The sequence below is a fragment of the Rhododendron vialii genome, chromosome 4a (assembly GCF_030253575.1).
Source record: "Rhododendron vialii isolate Sample 1 chromosome 4a, ASM3025357v1".
Lineage (NCBI taxonomy): Eukaryota > Viridiplantae > Streptophyta > Magnoliopsida > Ericales > Ericaceae > Rhododendron > Rhododendron vialii.
The window spans coordinates 38,888,201-38,900,873 of NC_080560.1; the positions used below are offsets into that span (position 1 = coordinate 38,888,201).

The 12,673-nt window shown below is 35.6% G+C and overlaps 1 protein-coding gene and 1 long non-coding RNA gene across 4 annotated transcripts; one reads left to right on the top strand and one right to left on the bottom strand.

The window, feature by feature from the left end:
- Positions 1–1,347: 1,347 nt before the first annotated feature.
- LOC131324273 (uncharacterized) lies at positions 1,348–11,195 on the bottom strand. Of its 3 annotated transcripts, none has more exons than XM_058356180.1 (3): positions 11,082–11,195; positions 2,259–2,331; positions 1,348–2,126 (listed from the first exon to the last, which is right to left on the bottom strand). In XM_058356180.1, exons 2-3 carry the CDS (start codon positions 2,323–2,325, stop codon positions 1,468–1,470), a joined length of 726 nt encoding a protein of 241 aa, XP_058212163.1. In that variant the 5' UTR covers positions 2,326–2,331; positions 11,082–11,195; the 3' UTR covers positions 1,348–1,467. The 3 variants fall into 3 exon arrangements, with proteins under 3 accessions (XP_058212163.1, XP_058212162.1, XP_058212161.1); XM_058356179.1 differs by lacking the exon at positions 11,082–11,195 and adding an exon at positions 4,285–4,389 and having other exon boundaries at positions 2,259–2,626; XM_058356178.1 differs by lacking the exon at positions 11,082–11,195 and adding an exon at positions 4,285–4,389 and having other exon boundaries at positions 1,348–2,129; positions 2,259–2,626.
- On the top strand, positions 11,121–12,543 carry LOC131324274 (uncharacterized). The gene is made up of 2 exons (XR_009199277.1): positions 11,121–11,243; positions 11,292–12,543. It is a non-coding gene; the product is annotated as an uncharacterized LOC131324274 (long non-coding RNA).
- The last annotated feature ends 130 nt before the right edge of the window (positions 12,544–12,673 follow it).

The window sequence follows — 12,673 nt, forward strand, 5'->3', positions numbered from 1 at the left end:
ATTGGACCTTATGAGGGGTTCCAATGTCTACTGCACCTCCTCTGTATTTGTGGTTCGAGCGGATCTAACCCTGGTCCCTTGAACCCAACTTGCACCACGAAGCATGACTAAAAGACCAAATCAGAAGAGCTCCGGTATGGCCCTCCGGCGTGAGGATGAGAAAGTGCAGAGTGAGGAAAGCAAAGGATTAGGGTTTGAGTGGGGAAGATAGGATGTATACCTCTTTAGGGTTTCACTTTTGTGTATTTATAGGGATCCCTTTGCTTGCTCTCCAAGTACGTCCATGTACCTTGCACGCGTCAGCTGACATTACATTTGATGTCTCATATAGGGTTTGATAACCATTTTTGGGAATGAGCTGGCACCCCCACGTGCGCTCATCATTATCCCCTAGTATAATCGCCACGGGTGATGTCATACACGTCACATTGGGATCAAGCAGTTCCCTACATAGGGTTCACCAGAATATGGCCGATCCAAATCCAGTCTTCTCTCATGAACAATGTAGCTGTGACGCTGTCACGTGTTACTTTTCCATTGGGCTCCAATATGTTTCATTTGTTCTGCAAAAGGTTATTACTTTTTTTACAGACGTTTGTTCCCATTTTTTAGTAATATAAATGAAGGTTTTTATTGTCCAATAAAAGTAGGGTCAGTGACTCACCTTTTATATGGTGTCTTATTGATCAAGGTAAGATTTTGTAACGAAAAAGATTGTACCTATCGATTGTTGTAAACTTAAAAACAGAAAATTCCGTGTTATGCACGGGTTGCCACTAGTATTACAAAATAGAATATGGTAATAATGGTAGGGGGAAAATATGTACAAATCCCATCTCTCCTCTATTTTTGCCGAAATTGGAATGGGAAGAAGGGAGGTTGGGTTTGCTGGTATGGGTGTGGGATTGTGTATATATATGTATATAAAGTTTGTATAAAAATAAAACATGTTTTTATATAGTACCACGGTTTCTAGGTTTAGGGTTAGGATTTCCTAGGTTAGAAAAGTCTAGGTTTGGTTTAATAATTAACAAAATAATTTAACTAATAAAAATAAACAATCTAATAAAATATTTATTCGGAAGAGATCAAAATGGGTCAAAATTCCAAGTCGTTACACTTTTACCTACATTTTTTCTACTTACTTTCTATAAGTAAAGATGTCAAAATAGAAAATAAACACTAGGAATAGCCCAAAATGAAATACAAAACTCTAAAAAAGAGGATGGAAGAAGTATTAAAGAGAGCCCCCTGTTATCAAGTAAAGATGTTTTATTTTTCGGGCAATTAAGTGTACATTAACCAAAATAAAATATAAGTATATAATAATAAAAGGCAAACAAGTCGTTGAAAGCAAAGCCCGCAGAATTGGCCAAGTGATAAGACAACAGCAGAAATGATGTCCAAGTTTGACTAAGAAACAACGGCAGAAATTCCGAAAAGATGTCCAAGTTTGACTAAGGGTGCTCAATTGAAATGACAGAACACATGGTCTCCCGGGCTGCGTTTGAACATTCGACCCAAGGCACTTTGAATAATGGCAAATGGTATTCCGTAACAAGCGGTTCCTTGGATTCCAGCATGTAAGACCCCAAACACCAATCCCTCTACCGTTGATAGGGGCCCTCCAGAGAACCCCGGACCAGCCATAACATCAAGTTCAAGAAATTTCATGGCTGGGTCCATGTGTTCGAGGGAGTGAGGAAAACCATTTAGAATGTTCGCATGGATGTCACTGGGGGGGCGGGAGGGGTCACTCACATGTCCGTACTTAACATAGAAAGGGACGACATGAGGGTGACCCACAACAAAAAAGTTGTCGCCCATGCCTGGCACTTCTTCTGAAAAGTCACATGGAATATTAGAAGGCTTAATTACACTTTCAGGTATTTTCAAGAGAGCGACATCATTACCGACGTCCACAGAGAGGACTTCCGCATCACATTGTTCCCCGCCTTTAAAATTGGCAACAACTTTGCCGGCAACCCAGTGCTTAGCCAAAGTTCCGGGGGAGAGAAATTTGAAGTCAAAGGAATCAGACACTACATGGGCATTTGTTAGTATATGGCCCTCCTTGTCGTACAATATCCCGGTTCCCACCTTGCTAGGAAACAGATCACTGTATTCTGCTACCAAAATATATATATATATATATATATATATATATATATATATATATATATATATATATATATAAATATATAAAAGAATAGCTTTGAGAGGAAATAACAATACAAAAAAACCGTTTTCAGCCATACCGAATTCAGTTTGGAGTCTCAACGTCCCACTCATAACTTTCTGGATTTTGTCTTTCTCAAAGTGCATGATTACCTATCAAAAGGGATTTGCTTATCATATGCATGATGCAGAGCAAAAGTTCAGAAATCATCACTGTGACGATACTTGTAGAAAAAAATGAAAGAGCCATTTATGGGGATCAGCGAAACAAGTCGAGCTACAGATATTCTCTATGCAAATGGTTCTATGATAAATAAATGAACAATAAATCAAAACTGTGCAAAGGAACTTTAAGCAGATGGAACATTACATTGAAAGCAATGACAATCCTTAAAGTACAGGAAGGTCTTATGTTTAGGATGGTATATTACCCAACAACCTAGATACACTACAACACGAAAGGGTTACAGCGAGGAAAATCAGATTTCCTTCTTTTGGCGAGGAAATCTGATTTTCCTCGCCAAATGTAAGCTTTTGGCGAGAAAATCTGATTTCCTTGCCTTTTTTACGACTTATTAATTTTTGTTATATATATAAATCATTATTAATTATGTTCTTATGTATTTCTAATATCACAATGGTAAGACATAATCAACTACATAGTTCAATACCATTATCAAATTTATTAAAATAAAACAGTAATAAACTGGAAAAAATAGTTTTCTTGTCAATCGCATTGAATTGGTGAAAAAATCACATATTTGTCACTTTTCTTATTCTAATTTGCAATGAAAGATATCTTGAAGTGTATGTATTGAGGATTTATTCTATAGTAATGAAAAACTCAACAAAAGATAATAAAGTTAACAACATCTTGAAGTGATGTCGTATTGAAAATATCTCGAAGTTAATTAGATCATCACAAATCTATTTTCAAAACATCTACATAAAATACACTACTTCACAAAAAAAAAAATACTATTTCATATCTATTGTGCATTCATGCTGTAAAGAATTTTTTGTGTGAACCGTTATTAAACCAACTTAGGTGATTCTAATGGCATTCCTTTATAAACAAATAAATATGTTAAACATTAATTTCAAATGCAATTTTGTAAGTATTATGCATATTTTTAAATATACATATACATATTGTGTGTGTGTGTGATATTGGGTAATTTAAAATTTTAAAAAATTCGTTAAAGATGAAAAAATTTAAAAAGTATTGTCTTTAGTGCTTTTAGGATGATCTAATCTGAATATTTACAAATTTTGTTCATATTATTATAGCAATGATGAAAAAAGCTTTAAAAAATAACTACGAATCTATAATACCCTTTGTATTTGGCAATAAGAAGAAGGTCAAACTCACTCTTAAAATTAAAAAATAACAATGATGAAACTTTTCATTCATAATCTGATATTAAAATATATATCGAGCTAGCTTATGACGACAAAAATCTCATTCCATAAAAGTTAAGGATAATTCCATCAAAAAATAAGAATAATGACACATATTATTAGTCCTTCAAAAGTTGTCGGATACCAATATAACATGTTTCAACTAAAAAAATTGTTGTGCTAGCAAAAAATTAAATTTGTACAAATAAATTTAGAGAATCTAAGAGTACAAAAAGTTGAAAGGCCATAATTAATGTTGAAGAAACTAATTTGGAAAGGTGAAAGAGAAGCAAAAACATAATAAATAAAAAAAAGTTCACAATTTCACTTAGAAGTGAAAAGTGGTGCGGTGGATAGGTATTATGTGTTTTATACAAGAGAACCAAGGTTTAAGTGCTGGGAGTGGCAAAAAACGCAGAGAGATTGTTTACTTTTTGGATTTATTTTAGCGAGGAAAGTTTTTCCTCGTCAATTACTGTTGGTAATAGTAAAATTCACAGCCTTTAACGACGAAAAATTTCCTCGCAATTGTGTCGGAATAAGCGAGGAAATTTTTTTTCCCTCGCTAAAACCTTTTGCGACAATGTTTAGGCAAGGTAAACTACCGAGGAAATTTTTCCTCACCAATACGTTTTGCAAGGAAATCAGATGCATTGGCGAGGAAACTAAATCCTCGTTATAGCCCTTTCGTGTTGTAGTGATAACTTTCAATAGTCCCCAACTCAAAATGAAGAATAAAAATTATACATCAGATAGAATACTAGAGGTCATCAGATGATAGCCAATACACATCAAAGCAATGACACATACTAGGGGTGTGCACGGGTCGGACGGGTCGGGTTCGGTCCCAAACCCGACCCGATTGGTCGATTATCGAATTTTTGGGACCCGAACCGAAGGAGGGGGGATAACCGTCCGCGTAACCGATTTTTTGGGTCGGGTCGGGTTTTGGTCGGGCCGGGTAAGAAAAAACAACACTCCGAGCCCCGAACCGAAAACTGATTTTTTTTGGAAAAGTGTACCCGTACCTGACCGAACCACATGTTCGGTCCCGCCCGAAACCCTTCGGGTCGGGTCCGTCGGGGCTCGGGTTTTTTTGCACATACCTTTCACTCCATTTTACCAATAACAAAATTTTGTCATGACGAGATAAGTGCCATTTTCGCAAATCAGCAAATTAAAACAAGTCGAGTGGCAGATATTCACGAACAAGTTGTACATCTGCAGGTGCTGCACCGACCCAAAGTTGAAAGGAGAGGTAACGATGAATTTTGCAAAAGAATATTAATAGAGGAGAGATTCGTGTGAGTGACTCACCAACTAAGGCGATGACTGTTTTTGGCCGCTATATTAGAGGCTTCGGGGAGAGAGTGGGGGGAGGGGGGGCGGCAGCCTGTGAGTTGGTTTGTAGGGTGTAGGTTTTTTCTCTTTACCTCTTAGACCGTTGGAATATGAGTCCATGCTCAGCTATGGCGTTGTCGAATAAGGGTGCGTTCTATTGATCTTAAGGTCGAACTTACAGTTTAATACTTATTTTTGAACTTCAATCTTGAACTTAAAGTCTAGACTTGGCAATTCTGTAATTGTGTTTGTGGAGGATAAGAAATAAGTTTAGACAAATAAACCCTCTCTAGATCAAGGCTTTTTTCAGAAGTGATGATCGCGGAGTTTTCTCTATGCAAATGATTCCATGATAAATAGATGAACAATAAATTAGAACTAGTCAAGGAAATTTTAAGTAGATCAAAAATTACATTGAAAGCAATGACAGCCCTTAAAGTACGGTCAGGTTTTCTGTTTGGGATAGTATATCACCCAACGACATCCTAGATACCTTTCTATAATCCCCAACTCAAAATGAAGAATAAAAATGATACATGAACAATAGAGGTTATCAAATGATAGCCAATATACATCAAAACAACTACACACTCTATTTTACAAATACAAAAAAAAAAAAAAAAAAAATTTCAGGACCAGACAATATGATAAGAGCCATTTACGCGAATCAGCCCAACAAATCAAGTGACAGATATTCACGAACAGTTCGGTCTATTTGAAACCCAAAGTACGCTGCAAAGAAACCACATTTTCATCTACAAAGTTCCAGACTAAAATAATATGACCGGAGTAATTTTGGCATCTATACTTAGCCTAGGTAAATTGGAGTGGTGCACGTATAGGAATGTTCAAAAGAAACAAACGGAATGCCCGAAAGAAAAAGAAAAAAGGAGAGAGAGAATAAGTAACGATATTGAGAAAATTGCTTACATAAAACACAAGCAATTTATATCAATAGATTTCTGATAATAAACACAAGCTCTTTATTCCCCTTCTTTTCTGAAAACCCCCAATATTGTTCGCCCACTGGGCAGCCGACAGACGAAAATAGAGAAAAAATAACCAGGTGATTGGATTTCGCAAACAGGTGATGCGGTCATACAAAGAGGTTATGGGTATTTGGTAATTTCATATGGTTGGAAGTTATGGCCTCATGGATTGGATGTTTCCAAGGCCCAAGCTTTAATTTTGGCAAATGTTGGATGACATAGGGCAACTTGGGATATTTGTTAGACATGGACCGAATTTTTAGAAACATCTTTTGGGTTTTAGTCAAGTCAAAATGTCTTTATTTAATTTCTAGTCCATGTCTTTAGATGATGTCAAAGAGTCCATTAGTTGATCAAGGAGTCATCATGCCATTAATGATGTCAAAGAGTCCATTGGTTGATCAAAGAGTCTTTTGCACTTTGTTCTTTCACAAGTTTTGACAAAAAAAATTACTCTTTGTACGATTCTCAATAAATTTCTTTATCTTTCTTCATTCATTACATCTTATCTCAAAACTCCAAACCAAAGAGTCATTACCACTCATTAATGCAAGAGTCCATTAGTTGATTAAAGAGTCATTTGATCTTACATGTCATGAATGCAGTAAAAAAGTCATTGTTTAATGTGTCTTGGGAAGCCTAAAGTTAGTTGAAAGTTATTTATTTTGGAAAGTTCTAGAGTTAAGTTGAAATAGGTATAAATAAAATTACAAACCTTATGGCAAACCAAATCGAGCGATAATAAAAACTGAGTAGCTCAAGCTCTTAGATTGTGTGAAAGCACGTCGTTTCTTTCGTGTGATGTTAAAGAGCCCCTTGGTGTGATACCTTGGGTTAAGGTGTGATACCTACATCTATCCTTCTCTAAGAGCATGTTTAGCAGATGAGCTAATATGCCTTTTTGAGCTATTATACCGAAAGAAAACCAAAAAACCAAGTAACAGCAGCTAAGGTAAACCCCAAGCTAAAATGACTTTTATGAAATGGCTAGGTGTTAATACCTTAGCACTGTTCATCACCTACTCTTTAAACAATTAATTTTTCTCTCCTCTTCTATCACCAAAGCATTGTCCTCTTCTCTCTCACTCCCTCCCTCCCTCCCTCTAAAAGTAATAATATTTTAATAAAAAATAGGTTAAATAGATAGCGTTGGTGTAGTGTTAAAAGAGATGTGAGTAAGTAAAATGAAAAATATGCACTGTTTGCGAGTTTTATTAGCTAATACCTGGTGTACATGCTCTAAAACTTCCTATTCTTCTCCTTACAAATTACTATTCGCAACCCAAAACAACCCTTTTCCTTCATGTTTGAGCATCCTTAACCAAATTCCGAATCTTGTCCTGCATCAATTTTGGTAACAATCCATTTCCTTTGTATTTGAGCCTTAACCTATTTCAAATTCCATCCTGCATCAATTTTGGTATCTTACGGTTTTTTCACTATGTTTTCACAAAGTGAGAGATCCTATGCACCATAATATACCTTGAGCTGTTGGATAAAAGTTTCAGATTTTGATGAAAGAAATTATCGTAGATTGTTCTCCAATTGGCTTGATCAATAGAGGATTTTTTTGAAGTTCATGAGATTACGAATCGAAGAATAAGATTCGCGAAAATTAAACTTGTTGGCTTGGCACGAATGTGATAGTATGGTCTTGAAGATCATATTAGCCACTGATAAACACATGGCGAGGGATTAAAGCTAAGAGTATCCACAATGCTATAATCAAAAGTAAAAAGGTTTTTAAAGTTAAAAATGTTGGTGCAAACTATGGCTCACAATGCTACAATCAAACTTAACAACCTCCTTAGAAATAATCAAATTTTGAGCTTCGGATAACCAAAACTAGCAACCTTTTGACAATAACCAAATTTAATATTTTCGGAAAAATATATTTTACTAAATAAAATTTGTTTTTTTTTCAAAAACAGTTTTTTAAAACTAGTTTTTAAGTTTCAAAAAGTATTTTCTATTTCTAGTGAATAGTTTTTATTAGTTTCAAAACTATTTTCTATTGTTCACAGTTTTTAATTTTTTTGTAGTTTGAAAAGATGATGTGACAAGTTTTGATTATCCAATTTTGATTATAGCCTTCCCATGATAATGTGAAGGATTGTCTTCTAAAGGTTTGTGAGCAGCGCGTTAATTCCAGACCTATTAGCAACGTGTTTGAATACTGTATGCAAAGACTTGAGGCCATTAACACTCATAATAGAGTCATGGAAAGCTCAAGCTCATACCTAAACATTGCTAGAATCCACACCGATGTTAAGCCCACTATAAAACTGCCACAACCAAAGCAAGCTAGAGTGAAGCATGTGCAAATCTTCCCAAGGTGGAAGAAAGTTAGATTTTGAAGGCTCAAAATGCTCCAATCTTTGAAGTCAAAGCCTTGCAAGAGGTTGCCAATACTGTTGCTAAAGTGGCTAGGGTTAAGGATTGCAATATATATCGAACCGATGGGTACCTTAACCGAACCACTCTCTTTTCCCCGAACAATAATCGTTTTTTCCTCGTTGGTATAACTACGGTAGAGACCATGGATTACCGATTAGGTATTGGTTTGGTTATGGTTTTGTTGTTACCTAAATCGACAGCAGAACAGAAGTAGTATCTGTGTAAAAGATGATCATGGGTATAGGGCTTACGTGTAGAATCTGTACAAAACAATTTCCCCCCAAAATTAAATTCTTACTTAAACAGCACCTGCACTTTCACCATTAACTATTATCAGCCCAAATACAAATCAAAATCACAGGTGTCATAACCACAAACAAGCTCAAGAAGCTGAGCGGAATCAACATTAATAGGGGAAGAATTAGATCTAGAGGGCTAGTTTCATTTTGTATCATGTTGTTAATCTTATTGTTGGACTAATTCCATTTCCATGGTTTCATGTGTCTCATTTGATTTTTCCATGTCATTAATGTAGTGAAATTGTGCATTAGTTGATCAAGAGTCATTTGGTTTTTCCAAACCATTAATGCAGTAAAAGAGTATATAGTCAATGTGTCTTTTGGAGTCTAAAGTTAGTTCAAAGTTATTTATTTTGAGAAGTTCCAGAGTCAAGTTAAAATGAGTAAAACTAAGAAAATAAGATTGTAAACCTTATGGCAAAGCATATCATAATGAGTGATAATAAAAATTTAGTAGCTTTCAAGCTCTTAGATAGAGCGATGCAGTTGTTTCTTTGGTGTAATGCTAAAGAGTCCTTTGGTGTGTTGCCTTGGATTTTTAGGTGTGATACATCTACCCTTCTCTAACCCTTCCTAACTAAAGCAAAATGAAAAGATTATATTATTTAAAAAAAGAATATAAAGTTCCCCTTATTTTTGTTTTATTTATTTTGTTAAGAATCTTGCAATTATAGAAATAAGTGTCTACATTATTTAGTTTTTCAATTTAGTTTATTTAGTTTTCTTTTAAGAATTATTTGATCAAGAAGACTCGATTCTAACTTTGGTAGTTTCCTTTTTCTTATTTCCTAGTGTGTAGGGTTTCTCCTACTATAAATTGATTTGTAAGATTTAGGGCTATTCAGTTTTATAAAGAATATTCTCTTTTATGCCAAATTCTTGTTTGATGCCTTTATTCCTGGCTTTGACTAAACGGGTTTAGAGAAAGATTTAGATCTCCGGGTATTCGTTACGAATCAACGGATTTTGGACTCGATTTAGTGGACTCGATTCTGGATCATAGCGCAACAAGGAGTTTGTGATGGTCGTTATGCTATTGCCAAAGATGTGAACAAAGGTGATGAGGCTGCACGGGTGCACAACTAGGAGTATGGTTTCAACAGATTGAGGATACCCATGAAGCGTTGGTCAAGAGAGCCGCCTTGATCATTAATAATCAATCTCACTACTACCCATTGAGTTCGTGCTCCGTCATTGAGGAGGCTACAGTTCGGTGGCTTTTCACATCCAAAGTTATTCCAGATCCAATTGTGGATTGGAGTAAGCCGCCTATTTTTTATGAGGAACCATTCAGTGATGTGAAGTATGGGATTGTTTTGCGTAAAGATGATCATCTGCATTTCGTGTTGGATACTACAATTTCGGTGCCGTTGCAACTGGAATTTAAAGTTTCATCTAGAAGTAACCCAACATTCACGTGGTTAGGTGTTCAAATATTTGGACTCTGCAAGGAACAAAGTGAAAACATAGTTCACGGCGATTTTATGGGATTCACTAATATTCCACCTTTTGCATTTGAAGACTCCTTGTTAAAATTCAAGTTCGAGAAGATCAACTTAAAGTATAAAATTGATGCAAACAAGTTTCAACGAGCAAGATTATTTGAGGTAATTGAAACTCAAGGACGAATTTTCTCAAGCCCGAGAGAATGATACAGAATTAAAAGATTATATTATTTAAAAAAAGAATATAAAGTTCTTTATTTTTGTTTTATTTATTTTGTTAGGAATCTTGCAATTATAGAAATAAGTGTCTACATTATTTAATTTTTCAATTTAGTTTATTTTGTTTCCTTTTTAAGAATTATTTGATCAAGAAGACTCGATTCTAACTTTGGTAGTTTCCTTTTTCTTATTTCCTAGTGTGTAGGGTTTCTCCTACTATAAAATGAATTGTAAGCTTTAGGGCTATTCAGTTTTTGATGATTAATGAAATTATAAAGGGTGTTTTCTTTTATGCGAATTTGGTATTCTACGAAATCAACAAAGTGTTTGATGCCTTCATTCTTAGGTATTCTTTGACTAAATTTCGATCTCCGGGTATTCATTACGAATCAACGGATTTTGAACTTGATTTAGTGGTTTCGTGTTTCATTAGCTTCCCTGCATCACTATCCTTCTTACAAATTACTATTCACTATTCGTAGCCCCAAAACAACCCCTTTCCTTCATGTTTGGGCATCCTTAACCCAATTCCAAATCACGTCCTAGTGTCCTACATCAACGAGGGGCCAAACTATGAGAAGTAAGCACAAGTGCCATCGTTCAAAATTATACTCAAAATTATCAAGATCTATTCTTGAAAATATTGTTTGAACTACCAATTGGTTATGTTAACTTGAAGTATTCATATCAAAGAAAAAATCGAAACTACGCTGGCTAAGTTGGGGCCTTGGCCTCCTCCTAGCCCACAAGTAGTTTCGTCATTGATAGCCAGAACGAAAAAAGTATCAGAGAAAGAGCGAGAGAGTCTATACCAAGGAAAGTAGATTCCGATTGCCGAGTTTAGTCAGTTAATCCAAGTCGTAGATCTACAGATCCTGCACCCACCAAAAATTGAGAGGAAAGGAAACGATGAATTTCTCAAAAGAATCTAAGGAGAGATTCGTGAGTAACTCACCAGCTAGGGCGATTACTGTGTTTCTGGCCGCTCTATCAAAGGATGCGATGAGAGAGACAATGAATAGGTTTGATTTTTGAACGGACAATAGGGATGGGCTGATGGCATTGTTTGTGATCTTAAAGTTGACCTTACGGTTTAGTTATTTTCCTAAATTTATTTTTGAACTTAAGCTCTACACCCTAAGGATTATTCTGTCATAATACATTATACTTAATTCAAAAAATAAGTACTTATTTTAGTTAGCTGAACGGGACCTTAAACTTATTTTTGAACTTCAAATCTAGACTTGGCCACATCGTAATTGTGTTTGGGGAGGATAAGTAATAAGTTTAGACAAATAAGTTAAGGAGAGTGTATGTCCAAAACTTATTTGTAAATAAGATCTAAAATAAGATAAGATCCTAAATTAAGATCACAAGAATGCACCCAGATGTGCTTAGGCTACGTTCCTCTTACGTCTTTATAAAAAATAAATATTTATTTTTAATTTTCAAACTTAAAAATAATGTATTTACGAAACTAATTTTTTTATTTTTTTCACCGTTCATAAGATTTCGATGAAATCTATTAAACAAGATCCATAATGCACAAAAAATTATTTCAGTAAGTCTATCATTTTTAAGCTTAAAATTTAAAATTAAGTATTTATTTTTTAAGAAGAATCACCAGAACACAGTCGAAGGTCTAATTTCAGGTAAGCCTAATCCCAACATTTTCAGTGATTTTTGCCCAAAGCCTCAAAATCCAAATTACCAAAGACCAAAGCAGACTACAGACCACGCCACCAAAGGTCTCAGAACACGCTTACAGCTTGTATATATGATGCAAAAATGTATAATATATTTGTATAAGCTAGGGGGGAAAAACGTACAAACCCATTAGACGATGAAATACGTGTTACGTGAAGAACCGAACGTTGACCCAGTCCAAAAACGAACGTTGACCCGGTCCAAATTTAAACCAGCGTCCCCGTTCAAGATCCGAACCGAAAACGTCCTCTTGAAGCCGATTTAGATCTGATGACGTGGCTCGAAGGCGGCTGTTGCAGAGGAGAAGAAGGTGAAGGTCTACATCCCGGTGCCATCTCAGGCGATATATAGTTGTCCGTCTAGATCCAGACTCAAGCCAACGACGCATTTGTAGAGTCATGGAGGTCAGACAAGCTGCACGAGGCTCCCACAATCAAACTATGGATGAAAGTTATCGAGAAAGGATGAGATATAGAGAGATAGAGGGAGAGTTCTTGTAGATTTGTAGGGAGAGAATAATATATGAGAAAGTTGGACTCCGGCAGGGAAGGGAAAGGAAGGGAAGGGAAGGGAAAGTTTGCAGAAGGAGGCGATTATATAGGATTATAGGGGGAGTAGATGAACAATGGTTACGGCTGAGAATTGGTGGGCCCAACTGATTTATGCCGTACAAAAAATATTTCAAAAAATTTCATTT

Excerpts from the sequence above, each read along its gene's own strand:
- LOC131324273 (XM_058356178.1), bottom strand. The coding sequence starts at position 2,325 with ATGCACTTTGAGAAAGACAAAATCCAGAAAGTTATGAGTGGGACGTTG. Across the intron at positions 2,130-2,258 it reads GAGACTCCAAACTGAATTCG|CAGAATACAGTGATCTGTTT; the intron begins GTATGGCTGAAA and ends ATATTTTGGTAG.